This window comes from Ailuropoda melanoleuca, chromosome 1 (assembly GCF_002007445.2).
Source record: "Ailuropoda melanoleuca isolate Jingjing chromosome 1, ASM200744v2, whole genome shotgun sequence".
NCBI classification, from domain to species: domain Eukaryota; kingdom Metazoa; phylum Chordata; class Mammalia; order Carnivora; family Ursidae; genus Ailuropoda; species Ailuropoda melanoleuca.
Window position 1 is genome coordinate 147,188,722 of NC_048218.1, and position 17,938 is coordinate 147,206,659.

The window sequence follows — 17,938 nt, forward strand, 5'->3', positions numbered from 1 at the left end:
AGATTTTTTAAAAAGATTTTATTAGAGAGCTCGGGTGCACAAGCGAGGGGAGCGGCAGGCAGAGGGAGAAGCAGGCTCCCCGCTGAGCAGGGAGCCAGACGTGGGGCTCGATCCCAGGACCCTGGGATCATGACCTGACCTGAAGGCACTCTCTTAACCAACTGAGCCACCCAGGCGTCCCCCAACAAGCATTCTCAGGTTGACCTGCGCACCAGCACTTTCCTCTTCAAAAGTTCCTACTAAATGGAATCCATCTTTATGATGTGTTTCAAAAGGTTGTCCCTAATCAACCAATGAGCATTCAAGTGAGAATCATCTACTTATTCACTGTATGTTTCCTTGTTATACTTTCTCTCTTCTCACTTAGGTTTAGAATGCTTTTTCCTTTGATCAGAAATGAGTTGTTTCTCTACAACGGGGCTCTCCACACTAGGGCCCACAGGCCGAATCCAGCCCACTGCCTGTGTTTATAAACTGTGACTGGAACACAGCCCTCCCCGCTTGTTTGCTTATTGTCTCTGGCTTTTACACTCCAGTCGAAGAGTCAAGCAGTTCCAAAAGAGGGCTGCAAAGCCTACAATACTACTGTTCCTTGAGAGTCTGCTGACCTCTGATCTAGAGCAGCAGTTCCAGAAGAGGTGATGGCTCCACAGAAAAAATAAATTAGGAAATGCTATTTTTACAAACTAGAGCTGTCATGGCCGTCTGTGATGGCCTCAGCACGTCACAGGCTGCTGGGCCAGCTGTGGGGAGTACAGAAAGAAGAGAGGGAAGCTGGGAGAAGGCCAGGGAGGAGGCATGGATGGGAAGGGAGCCACGTTGGCACATGGCCCAAGTCTTCTGAAGCAGCCAGAGCGCCTGTGAGTGCCTGCAAACATCACACTGCTTCCCCCTTTCCTGGGCTCACTCTCTACTGCACTGGAAATCAGTAAAAGCTGCGGAGTTTCTAGTTACCTCCAATGAAGGGGCTGTGTGAGTAGAAGCGACTACAGCAATGTTTCCGAGTTAAGACTTTTATTTTTTTCATGCCCAATGAGCCTGAGTGGTTGACGCGTACCCCTCCCCCTCCTGCCCCCGAGCCCCCTACTCTTTGCCGAGGAATGCTGCCTTGCACGCGCTAGTGCAGACGGGCCTAGGCTTTGGCAGCTGCCTTGTAGTGGGCCAGAGTGCGGGCAGAAGGGTCAGTGGCGTTGATCCACCTCGGCATCCAGTAATGGGTCAGCCAGTCAGCCCGGCCTGGGTAGTGGCGTTCAAAGATCTGACGGTAGTAATAGCCTTCTTTGGTTTTAGGAGTGTTGAAGGGAAATTTTTGGGCTGCCGCTGCCATCATTGCATCATCAACCTGGAAAAGCATAAAAGCAAAATGGTGTTTTAAATGGCACTGAAACTCTGGTATTTATTGTGGCTTCACAATAACAACCAAAGATATGGAAGGGCAGGACTGTAATTGCGCAAGAGACCCCGGGAATCACCCTCCACTTAGAAAATGCTAAAATACCCTAATCTACACAGCTGCAGTGACTTTTAAGGAATATTTTTGTGAATATCTAGCAGATGGCGCTCTGAGTGTTTTATTCTTTTACGCCTAATAACGTCTGGCCCCCGGCATTAATGCAATAATGTGGTAAATGAAGGTCAGTGATGATGGGTACGTCTCCTCGCTTGCTCTTTCAATTCTAGATGCTACTACATAAACCTTCACGCTATTTAAATCTTATGAAATTCTTACAAAAGCATTGTTTACTGAGAATTTCTCCAACACACAAAACATGTAAACTAAACACAAAAGGGGAATGGCGATTACGACTCTATGCACACACGGTCCTATTCCAGAAAATATTTAAGACATTATACCTGATGTTCAATATATTCCTGTAAAATCCTAAACCAGGAATTCTTAACTGAAGTAATTCCATCACTGAAGGCTTCCTTTGGCCGCCAGAGAATGTCTTTAGGAATCAGATTGGAGTCTTCAAATGCCTCTCTCAGGAGATGCTTTTCTATCCCATTCTGACATGAAAACAAAGGAACGTCAGTAAAAGTTCCAAATATACTCAATATCAATGGACTGTTTTTTATCTTGAATTGATTCACCTACCTTGGGAATTCTCATATCTGGTGGCAGAGACAAGTAATAGGAAGAAAATCGATGATCCAGGAAGGGGACTCTCAATTCAAGGCTTAAAGGGGGAAAAAAAATCTAAATCAAAATGGATTTAGTGCCTGTCCATTTAGATTCTCCTTGAGGGTTTCTTAGCAATTCAACCAGCCTCTAAGTGATGTGAGGACAATAAAGTCATTTCTGCAGTCCTCCTGATTATCCTACACTACCACAGGAACACAGAGCTCTTCATGCAAAACAGGATGTATTATCTCATCTACAGAGTGAGACAAACTGACGATAATGTTACTTTCCCTTCTACAGTTAAATCTACATCTAAAAAGCAGAAAAAGGCAAGAATCATCAGTGACCTGATCGTTGAGAATGTACTTTTCCTATACCTCTCTGCCACAAAGTCTTTTCTAGGTGAGCCCATCTCTCATCTTATTAAAAACTGTAAGAATTCAAAAGTGTTGACTACTAAATGACTAATTTACATATAACACTCAATATAAACGACTGATCCACAGTGTTTCATCAAAGGCCGCATCATGTTTCCTGAATCCTGGTAACTCTGGTCAGGACAAATGGAGGCTTCAGTTCATTCCCCACACCGTATTTTATTATTTTCCCATGTAAGTGTGATTTGGTAGAAGCTAGTGACACATCTGGTGTCGGCTGTCTATCACACACAGTAAGTCCTGAATTCTTCAACATGACTAGCTACAAAGGCATCAGAAATGGTCTCCTAGAAACCTGCTATAACCTAGTCAAAGCTCTTGGATCTTCACTGCCCCATGCCCACGCACACTCACCACAGCATCCAACAGGCATGCCAGGCACTCAGCACCTGTTGCGTGGGGGCGTATAATCTTTACTTCTCTTAGAAAGTCTTAAAAACAGCTGCATCTGCCTCCCCCTCCGTTCTGAGGGCAGCAGAGTGGGGCCGTGTTTAAAGACAAAGTCAGTCTAACCTAGTCCCCTCATCAGAGCCACAACAGCACTTTGAATGAGACGAGCTTTGTCTTCTCTAAAAAGTCATACTTCGGGGGGGGGAATAAAGTCCTACTTTGCAACATATAACCAACTGAAAAAAATAATCAGCCGTTGAGCTTTTTGACTTTTGAGGCTATCTTCACGATGGCTGCTCAAATTGCTGCGTTACCCGTGGGCAGCAGTGGTGCGGTCTGCCCGGAGCACATCGAACAAGTAGAGTTCCTTCAGAAGCCTCTCGCTCTCCTCCTCGGCTTTTTCAGGAGAAGGAGCCTGTTTGACAAACAAACAGGTGAAGTTACAAATACACCAACAGCTTTGCTTTGTGCACACTGAACAGGCTTTATTTCTCACTCTTTCCCACATTCCTGCTCTAAGGGCGGGTAAGACAAACCGCTAAACATGGTCTGGGGAGGGAGTCACTGCTTGCTACACCAGGCCTCCCTTCCCACCAAACGGTCAGTGTCAGGCAATAAAAGGGATACCGCGGGCAGTAACCATGACGCCACAGGATAGTAAGAAATATCAGAACCGCGATTCTCATGCTCAGCCGGTTCTGAAGAATGCAGATTATCTGACACCAGGAAGACTTCTTTCTCCCCCAAAAGAAATACAAAGCAGACAGGATCTGGTTTCGTCATCTACCCCATAAGACACTCAAGTGTTAGGGCTATAGTGAGAAGAAAGGCTAGCAAATAGTTCAGTAGTGCACGTTTCCTAGCCGACCACCAACATCCCTCCATTTCAGAACGCTTACCTTGTGGAAATAAATGTAACCCTGCGTCAGCTCATCCGAGCCTTCCCCGGAGAAGATCACCACACTATCTGTGTTCTTCCGAATGTACTTGGAAACCAAGTACATACCTTGCAAGAGACACAGAAACTGTTAATGTCAACCTAACTCTCTACCAAAAGTGCTTTTTGTTTGGCTTTTGGAAGCTACTAAGTTTTACTTAGATTGAACTCTGTGTTAATAAAGTAGCTTCCAAAATAATGACTTTTTATCTATAAGCCATTTTAACGTACCTAATCCAAAGCTGTCCTGTTACAATGAAAGAGCCCAAAATCATCCTATAATTTTCAACAGATTTTAAAATTGTAATGCTTTTAGACCAAGAATGTCCACCTTAAAACTTTGTTAAACTGAACAATGACAGATATCTTAAAAAAAAAAAAAAATCCTAACTTTCATACCAGTATCATTCTACAAAATAGGAGTGCAGAGTTTTGGTAGTTTAGTTCTGACTTTTTTCCTAAGATTGCCCATTTCACATATGGTTAAGAATACTATGTGAATTATTAAAAGATATCCATTGGTTCTGGCTGCCCATCCCTGTAAACCAGTATTGGTTCTTTACCATTTTTTTCATGATTGCCAATCTAGGGAGACTTTTTAGACATTTTTTCCTAATTGCCCTCTCAATGAAATATTAGTGCCAGATATACCACATATCTGAGTATATACTATGGCCCTTTGGAGGGCCACTGACCACTGTAATACCTAAGGTTTTGTTTTTTTTTTTTTTTTTTTACCCTCCAAGAACTAATTTTTGTTTCCTTGAGGGCAATATCACCCCTGTGATAAAATTCTCATGCTCTAAACTTTGCAATGGAGGCTTGCCAGATTCTGAGTCTCTTAAAAGAGAGGCATATCTAAGCCAGTAGCATATCAGAGGCTCAACAACATTGGTTCAGTCTGATTTGGAGTGTACTTCCGATTTTGGGATACAGCCCCAGGACAAAACTAGTATTGTTTGCCGGAGAAAAATAGTTACTGACCAATAAGTCCTATGATAGAATAGTTACCCAAATACAGTATTCCTTACAGAAATTAGTTACAACACAGACCTATTTCTTTATATGGCCCCAGAAACTATATGCAGAGAAACTGGTGGCATGGTGAGGAATGTAGCAAATATGCATCCGCTCTTTGAAGAAATGTAAATACAGATCTTCCTTGACTTATGTCCCGACAAGTCCACTTCAGTTGAAAATATCAAAAATGCATTTAATTCACCTAACCTCCTGAACGTCCTAGCTTAGCCGCCTACTGTAAGTGTGCTCAGAACACTTACATTAGCCTACGGACGGGCAGAATCACCTAACACAAAGCCTACTCTGTAACAGCATATTAAATATTTCATGTAATTTACTGACACCGCCCTAAGAGTGAAAACCAGGGGGCGCCTGGGTGGCTCAGTCGGTCAAGCGTCTGCCTTCGGCGGGGGTCGTGATCCCAGGGTCCTGGAATTGAGCCCCGAATCAGGCTCCTTGCTCGGAGGGGAGCCTGCTTTCTCCCTCTCTCCCCTGCTTGTGCTCTATCTCTCGCTATCTCTCTCTCTCTCTAATAAATAAAATCTTTAAAAAGAGTGAAAACCAGTATGGTTGTGGGGGTATGGAGTGGTTTTAAGTGTTTCGGTGGTTGAACCTTGTGACCACTTGACTGACTGGGGGCTGCAGCTTGCTACCACTGCCCAGCATAAGGAGAGAGTGTCCTCCGCATGGTGCTAGCCCAGGAAAAGAGCCAAATTCAAAAGCTGAAGTACGGTTTCCACTGAAAGCATATTGCTTTCACACCACTGTAAAGTCGGAAGTTGTTTAAATGGAACCATGGTAAGTAAAGGACCGTCTGTAATGATACCATAAATGTGGAAGTGCGTGTGTTTATTCCTCTCCCTCCAAAAGAGATTGGGGGAATTCTTTTATTTATCTGAGAAAGAGAGAGAGCAAGAGCACAAGAGGGGGGAGGGGCAGAGGGAGAAGCTGACTCTCCGCTGAGCAAGGGAGCCCGATGTGGGACTCGATCCGGTGACAATCCCAGGATCATGACCTGAGCTGAAGGCAGATGCTTAACCATCTGAACCACCCAGGAGCCCTGACTGGGGGAATTCTTAAATGGTCTTGTCTTAAAATATTGCTGATCTCGGAATCTTATTTGCATTCATTATTAAGTACTGTTTTCTTAACTGTAGTTTGAAATAATCTTTTAACCCTTATACTTTTTTCAGTATTAAAAATCTTTTTGATATCCTAAAATGCCTTACCTACTGAAGCACGAATTGTTGTAATATCATAAGTTTCCAAGGAAAATATGACTTCATCCAGGACCTGAATGCCTTCCTCAGAATTAAAGAGGACTTCATGGTGTTCGCTCCCAATGTGATTTGCCACCTGATTATTTAAGAAACAACCATATACTTGTTATTTAAAAGAACTGCCCTTGAGAAGGAAACATGACAGTTGTTCACAACGCATTTTAACTTAACAACAGTGAAAAACAAATGGGCAATAAGGGGAAATGATTCTCTAGGCCACCACATACAGAGCCACCCCCATCAGGTCTCCTGGCCTCCCCCAGTCTCTGCCCTGACTCAACTAAGAGGCAGACAGCCCATCAGCTCTTCCCACTCCAACACTTCAACCTAGCTGTCCAGAGACTTCCAGTTAGCGTGCCCCCTACAACCCTAAGTTACCAGCCTCTTCTCTCTCTCATCCAACAAGGCCCCGCTCCAACCTTGGCCCCCACTGGCCCTCTAGAAGCGCTTTACTTACATTCAGGATAGTATTCCTAAAGGAAATGCTATTTTGGAGTCTTTCAGCATTGATCAACTTGCTTTGAGAGTGCACTCTAGCACTTTCTCATTCATTCTACATACGTTCTTCCAGACTAGGAATAAGGTCTCCTAAACACTGAATATATGTGTACAACGTCCCCTCTGCCCATAATCTTAACAAAAGGTGCTTTATATTAAAAAAATAACAGCTATATTCTATCCTATGTACTTTATATGAATTTTATCCTTTCACCACAAAACTATCCCACAGCAGATACTGTTATTCCCATTACATAAATGAGGAATTACATGGTGGAGGTAGGATTTGAAACCAGCAGGCAGGCTCCAAAGGGTGCAGTCATAGCCACTCCACCACGCCCTATGTTCAAAAAGAATTATTATCATAGAGTTTTTGTGAGGACTGCATGGGCCTTGGTAGAAGTACCCAGAGGACAGCATACAACACAGTTGATATTCAAAAGGCATTTCATTCCATTTTAATATATTTAATTTAAACTAATTACCTGAATCAATACAGGAGCATAAGCACAGAATCATTAATTACTGGCTTGATTTTTATACTAATACGTCTGTCTTAACTACATAATGGGCAGAGACAGTGTCTTACCTTTCTAGCAGCCAGTAAATCAGTACTGTCTTCCATGCCAATTGCAAATGTCTGGAGAGGGTACTGAACGTGGGCCTCTTTTAGCTGCTTTAACAGGGTGGCAGCAACCAAACTGGAATCTAAGCCCCCTGTGAGCAAGACCGGAAGTATACGGTTATGTGTCTTGTGTGAGATAGGAACAGGCAGGATTTACAATCCTGGTAAGCTCCAAGATGAGAGTTTTACCATTTACAATCCTCAAGTTTTATAAACCAAAAATCCCCTTTAATATATGAAAAATCTAACATATATAACCCAAGATAATGGTTACAGTATTTGAATTGGTTCAAAAAATCACTAGACACGATTCTAAAGAATGTTTGTTAGCTCATTCGCCCCAGTAATTATGATGTAACCTGACGTTGCCCTATTACTAGGAATATTAAATGCAGCTTACAGAAAACATTTTCACACCATAATGGAGAGAAAGATTAAATCGTAAATATTTTACAGTCAAAACCTCAGGGATAGCTACAAATCATTTACTTAAATACACAATAAATATAACCAGGTTTTTTAATAGCCTTCACCTGATAAAAGGCAGCCAATCCTTCTGTCTGTCATCAAGCGTTTCTTAATGGCATTGTCAAAAAGGATCCGGAGGTTGTTCTTCACGGTTTCTATCTCAAAACCTACAAACACATAAAGGTAACAGTTCCAGAGAATCTTGGGCTGAATCATCTACTGAAACGAGGTTCACAATCACCTGTATTGATCATGACGACATGTGCTCAACCGTGGACTTTGCCCAATCCCAATGCGCCACGTCCACATTAAATAGGAAATAGCTCTTCGGACTTGAACCATTCCAGTGACAGGAAAGTATCATTTTTTCTCCTTTGGGGAGACGGGTGGGGAACAGGCAGGTGGGCGTTTGCTCTGGTACCTGGGAACAGTTTCTCCACATTGTCGTACAGGGCGTGCAGAGGCTCATCTCTGCAGTGGTGATATTTGACCATTTCCACGGATGCAACTTTGCCATTTGGCTTTAAATCCAAAACTTCATAGTGTCCTGGGAGAAAGGGCTCCACTTTTAGAAAAGGAGTCGTGGAGTGCTTCAGGTTAACAAGACCTACGAATTCGAAAAGTTAATTTTACTCGATACAGTTCACACTAACTTTCACAGTTAACTTACTATACTCTAAATTCCTGTTTCTTTCCCTTTTTACTATAAACACATGCCCACTATATAGGCAAGATAGGGAAAAATGAACCCCAATGCTACTATCTACTTGCGAGAGGTCACAGTGGTACAGAGATGTCCAGCAAGGCTACACTGATTTGTAGTAATTCCAAGCAATAGGAAAATCTCCAGTGGTCAGTTTCTTCTCCCTAGCTGAATTTTCAGATCAAGAAAATCTATTTTCTATAATAAATTAAATCTGAAAAGATACATGAAGCAAGGAGATGGACTTGAAATTATTCATTTTATGATATCCTGGCAGTCACTTCTTTGACTGAGGTATTTTAAGAAAACAGCCATGGTTCCTGGACCTTTGACAACCAAAATGATCGACTGTGAGGTACTTTAAAGTCAGATATTAAGAAGTCAGGCTTCTACACCTTAACTAGTATTATATACTGTATTTTAATAGTATCATCTAAATTTCCTCAATGAGTTTTCTGACACCACCATGATCTTTGATACAAAATCGATGTTATATTGTAAATAGGAACAGCCTATCTAAATGCTCATTATGATTTACAATTCGAGTTTGTCAGCCCAGTAATCTGTCATACTGAATTCAAGGACCAGACTGGACCCAGATCCCATCACTAGCTAGCAGACCTCAACAGAGCCATACAACCCTTATCGTGGATGAGGAGTAATTAAAAAGTTTTAGCCAGGGAATACCATGAACAGATTAGTTTTAAATACATTATTCTAAAAGCACTGAGAAACAGTCACTTGAAAACTTCTGGACTGCCCACCACGGGATTTGCAAATATGACCTAGAGGAAAACACCAAGCCAGAGCAATAATGAAAACCTACAGAAAAATTCTATCATTACCTTTAGCTTCCGAACACACAGCCAAAAATCCATCTTCTGTCATGGCTTTAAACAAAGGCCTGACTCCATAAGTATCTCTGCCCAGGAACACTTTCTTATTGGCAGTATCCAGTAAAATAAACGCGAACACCCCATCCAACATACAGACTGTTTGCTCAATTCCTCCTTTGTCGTACAGATGAAGGATTATCTCACCATCCACTTTGGTCTGGTATTCAAATTCAAACTGCTGTTGCATCTTTTAAAAGCAATAACAAAATAAACGTTAAAATCTGTGTGCATTCACTAATAATTTTTCATGGCAAAGTTGGTTCAGTATTTCTATGTTCTATAAGCATGCACTTCAGTGATCTAGAAGAATCATGGCATTATGAAAATATAACTTGTCTGAAGTCACAATTCTGCGAATTCTTTATAACATAAAGCTAAACCTGTGAAAATTTTAGTTGCATTCTAGTGAATGCAATGTGTCCAAACAGTCATGTGTGGACAGACAGAAAGGCACATTGTTTGTGCTATGTCTGTAATGCATACATATTTACATCTGTATGTAAGTGAGGCAAATAGGTTGCCCCCAGTTGCCATCACACTAAAAAGGTGCTTCCACACTGTAATATTGACTTGGGAATATAGTATCAGCTAAGGTAGTTACAGTTCAAAGACCTGCCTATGAAAATGGAAAGCAAAAGGACAAACACAGGGGCGCCTGGGTGGCTCGGTTGGGTAAGCATCTGCCTTCGGCTCACGTCATGATCCTGGGGTTCTGGTATCAAGCCCCATGTTGGGCTCCCTGCTCAGTGGGAAATCTGCTTCTCCCCCTCCCTCGGCTGCTCCCCCTGCTTGTGTGTGCTCTCTCTCTCTCCCTGTCAGATAAATATATAATTTAAAAAAAAATCTTAAAAAGACAAACATAGTTGGTACTGCTCCCTGACAAATAGATGATTCCATCACAATGATAAAGACACATGGTCTAAACAAAGGTGCCGGCCCCCAGGGGAGGACTGCAATATTCAGTCCTCCTACCACTGCAGTGGCATTAAAGCTACTTCTCACTGAGACACAGAATGACCGGGGAGCGTTAGTAGCCCACATGCCCCACAGGCACAGCACAGTGACAGTCACGACCACACCGAGCGCAGAGGCAGAGGGTTTGATTACATCACACCCGGACCCTGTGGCTCTCCATCACCACTGTGAACTGTGAGGGGGAGTAGTTCTTGGAGCTGCTCTTTCTGTGAACTTACTCGTATTTGGTTCACACTAACCAAATGAGGTGGAGATCCTGGATACATTTAAACATTTAAAACATGCTTTTAAAATTAAAGGACTAAATCCATGTTTGTATACGTATGACCTATGAACATGCTTCACAATCACACTCACTCTATGATTGTGAAACTTCTGTCTATAAGCACTCACAGAACAACCCAAAAAATGGGCTTTGGCTGCCTCCAGTGACTACAAAGCCACTTCCTGTTCCCCTTTCCCCACTCTGAGACAGGATCAGGGGAGATCCTGTCACTAGCAGGTGGGGTTTGGAAGCAGTCTTCTGACCCTTCTGGGCTCAGGCATTTGACGGATGAATGTACCCCACAACATTCAGTGACTTCAGTGAGCAACAGCTTCCCCATCTATCTCCCACTGCACCAAGTCAGCACGGCTCCTTAGCTAAACCTTGCATGTAATTTATTGGTTAAGGATGCCCATGTACCACTTTCCACTCTCCTGAACGCACGTGGGTAAAAGCTGCACTGGAATAAAAGCCTGTCTCTTGCCCCCATCCAGAAATCACGCTGCCCTCTCACTTGCCTGTTGCAAGCCCCTGCTGCTCCCCACAGAGAGATTCCTCTCTATCCCAGCCTTTACACTCAGAGTCCTCTCCTTCATTTCTTCCTCCTCCACGCCCAGCACACCTCCAGCTGTATTTTATTAGTAGGAGTAAATTTTCATTTTGTTAAAAAAAAAAAAAAAAGCAGGGGCTTTGGAGTTTATGTTGCCGCGCACTTTGTATAAACCTATAACGGCCATCCTCCTTTTTTGACACATTTCTGGCCACTCACGCTGCATAAGCTTAGATAATTGGTAGAAGCAATGGAATGTCTGTGCTTTTGAAAATACAACATATTTGCCTAATTTAGACTAAAAGTACTTCTGAAATATTTTACCATTTTCTAACTTTTAAATAAAATACATAAAAGCAGCAATGTTTTCAATTAAAACAAGGTATTTCCTATCCTATTTAGGGTAAAAGTCAGGTTAATATTGCCGTAATCCAACCTGGCACTCTCATGCATATGGTACTAGCTTGGCTTAGTAAGACAGAAGTCTTAACTGTTCCCTTCCTGTACTCTCACTAGTGTGAAATCCATTCTTATTTTTCCTGTTCACCATGTCACCTCCAAGCACCTACAAAAATGATGCCTGTGTCTAATATGCCCTTAAGAAATGTATGAAAGGGATCTGCTGGTAACTATATAAACTTCTCAAATGAGAAGCTTATTATTAAGAGTATTCCTATAAGCAGACAACAAACAATAGCAAAAGCCATCGTCCAGAGATAAAAATGTCCAAAGGGTGGCTAGAACATGAATCCCTACCCATGAATGATTGACGTGACATAGCAAGACTCAAAAACAAAAACAAAAACAAAAAAAACACACCAAGAAACATAACAACTAAATGTATGAAGTGTGAATGATATCTGGCTTCAAACAAAACAGGGCAGCTACAAAGATATTCCTGGCAGGGGCGCTTGGTGGCTCAGTGGGTTAAGCATCTGGACTCTTGATTTTGGCTCAGGTCACGATGTCAGGGTCATAAGATGGAACCCCGTGTGGGGTTCCTTGATGGGCATGGAGTCTGCTTCAGATTCTCTACCCCCCTCTGCCTTTGCCCCTCCCCCCTTCTCCCTCTCAAAAACGAAAGATATTCTTGGCACTCTTGCAGAAATTTAGTATGAACTGAGTATTTATTAAATGGTATTACTGATTCTTAGGTTTAAAAGTATTGGTGTTAGGTAGAGGAATGTCCTAATTTTTAAGAGGTAAGTGCTTATATACTTAGGAGTAAAGTGTCACAGTATCTGTAGTATGCTAAGATGATTCAGCCAAAAAATGATGCCTTGGTATATATACAGAGAGAGAAAAATAAAGCAAATGTGGCAAAACATTAACAGTTACACAATCTCGGCTCTCATTGTTCTGTTCTGTTTTATACGTTTGAAATTTCAAAATTAAAAGCTGAGGAGGGTGACAAAAAATTACGTGGAAATTTTAGATTAAAAAATGTATGAAACACTAGCCAAATAATTCCAGATTGGAAGGCTCTCAGCCAATGTGGCTTCCTGGGGTCCACCCGCTCACCACTCTCATCCTGAGTAAGCTTTCCCCAGATTAGAAAGCTGTTCCAACGTTAATGCTTCTAGAAAAATCACTTCCTGCACTCTGTTGCATCTGGCCACCCTTCTGTCTTGTGGTTCTGTTTAAGTGCAGTATGCAGACACAGGCAGCATTATAGAAAGGCTCCAAGTAGGACGACCTGCAGACTATTAAACTCTATACCTACCCTAAAATCCTCCAGTCTCACAGCTCTAAGAGTGACATTCCAACTCCTTACTAAGTCCAGCTTGATTGGGTCCTGCCCATCCTCCCAACCCCCCCCTTGCCCACCTCACTCCTTGCTCACATCTGACAACCCCAGGGCTGCTTCCTGCCTCAGGCTTCTATACATGCTATTCTCGGCATGACAAGTTCTTCCCAGCCCCGCTAGTTGGTCACCGTCCATTAGGTCTCAGTTCAAGTGTCAGTTCCTCCAGAGGCCTCCTCTGACCACGTTTACCAACACTGGATCTCCCATATCATCCATTTTTTCAGAATATCTATCATATGTACAATGATTTTTTTGGTCTTTGATTTTTAATGGAATAAGCTCCATCAGAGACCTACCTCTCATATTTACTATGCTATCCCCAGCACCACACACGGGCTCTAATAAATGTTCAAATTCATTACAGGAAAAAAAAAATGCTGAGAGTTAAAGAACTGTAACCCTCGTTTTTTCTCGTGACCAGCTCATTTGACCTCTTTGTCCATCAATGCATCATCTTTATAATTGGAGCAAATGAGACAATGAACGTGGAAACTGTTTGAGAACTAAAAGCAAAATATATAAAAATTATAACCAACTAGCTCCGAGGTTTAATCACATTCAGATACCTTCTGGTTTTGTTTTATTTACCTTCTTGTGGTTATAGATTTCACCGTTGTAACAGAGCCACAAATAAGGATATTTCTTTACTCGAATTGGCTGCATTCCAAACAGCTGGTCAACCACCGCCAACCGATGGAATCCAAAGCAGCAGTTGGTGTATCCATTGACATTCTCAAAACGAAATGCATCTGGACCCCTGTGTGCAATCTTCATAGCACTCAGGCACTGCACAGAAAGGCAGTCATCACTGCCAAAGAGGGCCCAAATCCCACACATGGTGCAATGGAGCTATGGTCTTTCTATAGAGAAAAGAGCAGGCCAGTTAAATATTCAATATACTCAATCCAAGTCTGTATTAAATCTTGATTCCAAAAACTGGTATAAATTACTTCAAAGACTGACATTTAAACTATCTTCTCTACAGCAATTTTCCATTAGGTTGGCAGGGACACAGGAGTCGAGAATGATTTAATTTACGTACAAGTACTCAGAAAAGATGTGTGACCTTTCCATCCAGCCAGCGGTAGCAGTTTGGCACCCCATCAAAGCCTGAATCTCTCTCATCTTGGGATTTGGCCAGCTAGAGCTGGGGCGGGGGGGAGTCAGAGCACATTTGAGGTTTACTTCCAGAAGAGACATACATATGCAGGCTGGCTCCAACCTGAGAGATCCCCATCCCACTCTCTCCATCTCAGGACCTCAGAAGCCCTCAAAAATCCAAGAGACTCCCCATATTACTACTACAGTCCCCTCTCGGGTCTCTTTGACAATTAAAAGTCCTGTCTTTATCTTAACGAACTGCACATCGAGTCTAGCAGGTAAAAAAGATCATATATACTGCTCGAGTGTTAAGATATACAGCTATTATAAGCACTTCACAACTTCTCGCTTACCTCTAAGTGATTTATTCAAACGCGATGAAAGAAATTCTAAAGAGGAAAAAGAAAGGCATGTTATCCGATATCAGGTATCTTAGCTGTGTAACAAAAAAACATTTTAAGTTGACAGAAATACATAATATTTGCCACCTAAATGTCCTAAAGGACAAAAATGTTCTTAAATATTTTTGTCTCAAAGTTGTCTTGGTTCATGAGAAAGCAAAGTAGGTGTGACATCAACAGCAACAACATCTCTGAAAAACAACTTGGCTATCCCTATAGGCCAAAAAACAAACAATTCCTACAAACGTTACCTTGCAAGTTCATATTCTCAACTGTGAAATAAAGGGCTGTTTTATTTGAATGCTGCCAGCTCAAAAGTTATTTTACCAAAATATCTCAAACTTAAGAACTTCTTTGGGTATCTTTAATGCAAATTTGCAGCAAATACCTAATTTGGACAAAAACCATCGAAAGAATACATATATTCAAGTTACACCAATCACTTTGGGCAATCCTCTGAGGGGGGTTGTATCTAAATGAACCAAAGCTTTGTTTAGCCTTTTAATGAGACCACATCAAACTAATGAAAAGTAACAGTGACTCAAAACAACTGGAAGCTGAAGTAGCACATGTTCTATGCAGTCCCTTCCCTGCACTTGGCCAAACAGCCTCTAACGAGATATTTGAGATTTAGGGGGGACATACACTTAGATTGAAGTGAGAAGACTACTGAGAAGCCATGTATCTTTCAACTCTATACCAGTTAAAAAAGGGCTGAGAAAGTGCTTTGAAAATCACAAGGGGTCATTAGTGAATCATTTACCTAAGTCTTCCTAATGCCACTTAGTGAATCCCATTATTAAGCCTGCTATAAGGAACACACTTTAAGCACTAAAATAGAATGGAAAAAAGGGGAACACACATTAGTGAAGCACACTTATCTTCTCCAGCAGGAAAAAGCAAATTAAAACTATCACCTATTTTTGCTGGAATCGGGCTCACTTGCAAAGGTCCTACTTGGAATGCTTTTTCCTACTGCTATTACCTGTTCCCTGTAATTTTCTTTATTTCCTCATAAACTTTTAGAACAGTGCTGTCCAGCAGAAATGTAAGCTACATATGGAATTTTAAAAATACTAGTAGCCCCATTAAAAAAGTAAAGAGAAAAAGGTAAGATAACTTTAAATATATTTTAACACAACATACCAAAAAAAGTATTTCAACAGTAAACAGTATAAAAAGTTATGGACAATATACTTTACATTGCCTTTTTCTATTAAATCGTCAACATTTGGCGTGTTTTACACTTACACCACACCTCCATTCGGACTAGCCAGCATTTCAAGTTCTCAATAGTTACATGTGGACTGAATTCGACAGTGCTGCTTCCGTGCATTTGATTTCGATGCTGCTTACCAAATAAAAACTTCACCATATTGTTTTATTTTTACATTAAGTATCAGCAACCGACTCCTGGACAGGTTCAAGACCTAAGTTACTTTTAATTAATCTTACAACAATGCAGTCAATCAATGAAAAAAAAAAGAGTTAGGAGTGCTTCTAAATTTTTAGTCAAGGCACCCAGGACAATGGCCCATGAAGAAATACTGTAGGCCAAGGGCCCAGCAGAAAACTGTCCTTTTATTCAAAATAGTAAGAGAAATCTGAAACCAGCCCTATGGAATAGGTATCTATTGAGAAATAAGTATTAATTCTTTCACTTTTTTCCATACCACCCCCGCCTGTCGCCCTGAACAGGTCTCTTCTAGGAGGGATTTGTTCATCAAGTCACATGTTAAGTCTTGCGGAGGGAGCGAAAAGGGGGCGGGCAGCCANGGGCTGGAGGGCGAGAGGGGAGGAGGAGGGAGCGAAAAGGGGGCGGGCAGCCAAAGGTGAGGGGCTAAGTACAGACCCTTAGGCTTTATCCTACAGCCCGGCGACCGGGACCAAGTGACTGTGCGGCCCGAAACTCCGACTGCAGCCCAGCCACGTGCACGCTCTGGTCGGTCCACCGCAGGGCACCCGGACTGCGAAAATTTCCACAGGCTTCCACGCAATATAATATAAAATTGTGAAATTTACAGGGACCAAGGTGGGCCGCAGCCAGGCCTCCCCTCCGTCTTTCACTTGATTCCTCTCTCCGAAGACTAGACCCTACGTCTTTCACTCAGCTTGCTCCTAGGTGCGCAACAACCGGCCCCGCCCCCTCGACCGGCAACAGCCGCAGAGCGGGCAGGCGCCTGCATCCCCCTGCATCCGCTTCTGCCCACCAGTTTGCCGGCGAGACTGCAGCGCCACCTCCTCCACCCCTTTCCCTCAACCCCTTCCCCTCCTCCTCTCCTTCCCCCTGCAGGGGCGGCCCCGGGGCAGGCTGGGAGGACGCTACACAGGGCTGCAAAGCATGGCTTACCTGGGCTCCGATAGAGGGAGTNGGGGGGGGGGGGGGGGGGGGGGGGGGGGGGGGGGGGGGGGGGGGGGGGGGGGGGGGGGGCGACGGGCCTCCTCTGGCTTTATACGGACCCAGCTCCTGTAATGCTGAGGGAAGTTTCATCATGTCTGTGAGGACCAACCAGCGCTCAGGGGCGTGGCCCACAATGCAAGACCTTGGCTGGGCGGAGGAGGAGCCGGGAGCAAGGAGGAAATGCTCTGTTCCAGCTCCTTAAAGTGTTCGTGCACCTGCTGAAGGATAGCCTCAGAGGTCTAGCCAGGAGCTCTGCTGACACCTAGGGTTACCTCACCTGCTGTTCTGACAATTGGGGGTCTTCTGCACTTGGTTCGTTCTTTGGAAAATCCTCACCAAATTGATTGGAGTAACCCCTCTGCCCCAGATCTCCCTCATATCCTTTCTTGCAAGGTGTACAGGTATCCACTGCTTTTCTAAAGTTCATGTTATGCCGCTTTGCTTTTACAAAAGACCCACGTTAGTACCTGTTTTTGCTACCTGAAAGAAATCCAAGGAGAATTTTTGCTTTTAGGGGAAAAGGCGAGAAACGAAAATAACGTTCAGTATTTATTTTGCCGCCAGCCATTACAGGGGCACCATGGATGGAGCAGCAGGAAGGGCGCTGCCACGTTCCTTCCCCAGAACTACACTCAGCGTCAAGGTGCTGTAGCTTTGAACAATGTCTATGAGCATCTGTGCTTCATCTCCGTTTATTTTGTGCATTCATTAGCAGGATGTATCCTAAGGTATCAGAAAGGCCTAAGAGAGGTTATTTTTTGGGTCTGAGAAAACTCAAATTTTCCATGTAAATTCATAACTGCTTCTTCATTTTATGTCATTTCGGCCTATAAAATGTTTCAGAAGAACACTCTACTTTGAGATAACAGGGAAACCTGTACTTTAGTTTCTCCTTAACTACTAAGAAAGCATCTGATACATAGATGTGGATAAAGAAGTATCTGTTCTATCAATAAATAAGGGGGCAGACGGGAGTAGCTGGAAGGATGTCATCTTTTTATTAACTGTGAGGTAGAGTTCACTAGGTCTTCTACCTCAGGCATAATTAAATTCCTCCCT

General features: G+C 42.8%; 1 protein-coding gene across 3 annotated transcripts; it reads right to left on the bottom strand.

The window, feature by feature from the left end:
- Positions 1 to 997: 997 nt before the first annotated feature.
- ASNS (asparagine synthetase (glutamine-hydrolyzing)) lies at positions 998 to 16,861 on the bottom strand. Of its 3 annotated transcripts, none has more exons than XM_002919816.4 (13): positions 16,829 to 16,861; positions 14,431 to 14,466; positions 13,565 to 13,836; positions 9,329 to 9,566; positions 8,202 to 8,387; positions 7,846 to 7,947; positions 7,277 to 7,404; positions 6,139 to 6,265; positions 3,852 to 3,958; positions 3,267 to 3,367; positions 2,099 to 2,180; positions 1,855 to 2,010; positions 998 to 1,342 (listed from the first exon to the last, which is right to left on the bottom strand). In XM_002919816.4, the coding sequence occupies exons 3-13, from the start codon at positions 13,811 to 13,813 to the stop codon at positions 1,133 to 1,135; spliced, it is 1,686 nt and encodes a 561-aa protein (XP_002919862.1). In that variant the 5' UTR covers positions 13,814 to 13,836; positions 14,431 to 14,466; positions 16,829 to 16,861; the 3' UTR covers positions 998 to 1,132. The 3 variants fall into 3 exon arrangements, with proteins under 3 accessions (XP_002919862.1, XP_019655824.1, XP_034523929.1); XM_019800265.2 differs by lacking the exon at positions 16,829 to 16,861 and adding an exon at positions 16,331 to 16,712; XM_034668038.1 differs by lacking the exons at positions 14,431 to 14,466; positions 16,829 to 16,861 and adding an exon at positions 14,019 to 14,123.
- Between the last annotated feature and the right edge of the window lie 1,077 nt (positions 16,862 to 17,938).

What these genes read in the sequence shown, in the direction of transcription:
- ASNS (XM_002919816.4), bottom strand. Translation starts at nt 13,813, where the DNA reads ATGTGTGGGATTTGGGCCCTCTTTGGCAGTGATGACTGCCTTTCTGTG. An exon ending in ATTTACTGGCTGCTAGAAAG is followed by an intron (nt 6,266 to 7,276) that starts GTAAGACACTGT and finishes TTAAATAATCAG; the next exon opens with GTGGCAAATCACATTGGGAG. An exon ending in CAGATATGAGAATTCCCAAG is followed by an intron (nt 2,011 to 2,098) that starts GTAGGTGAATCA and finishes TTTTCATGTCAG; the next exon opens with AATGGGATAGAAAAGCATCT.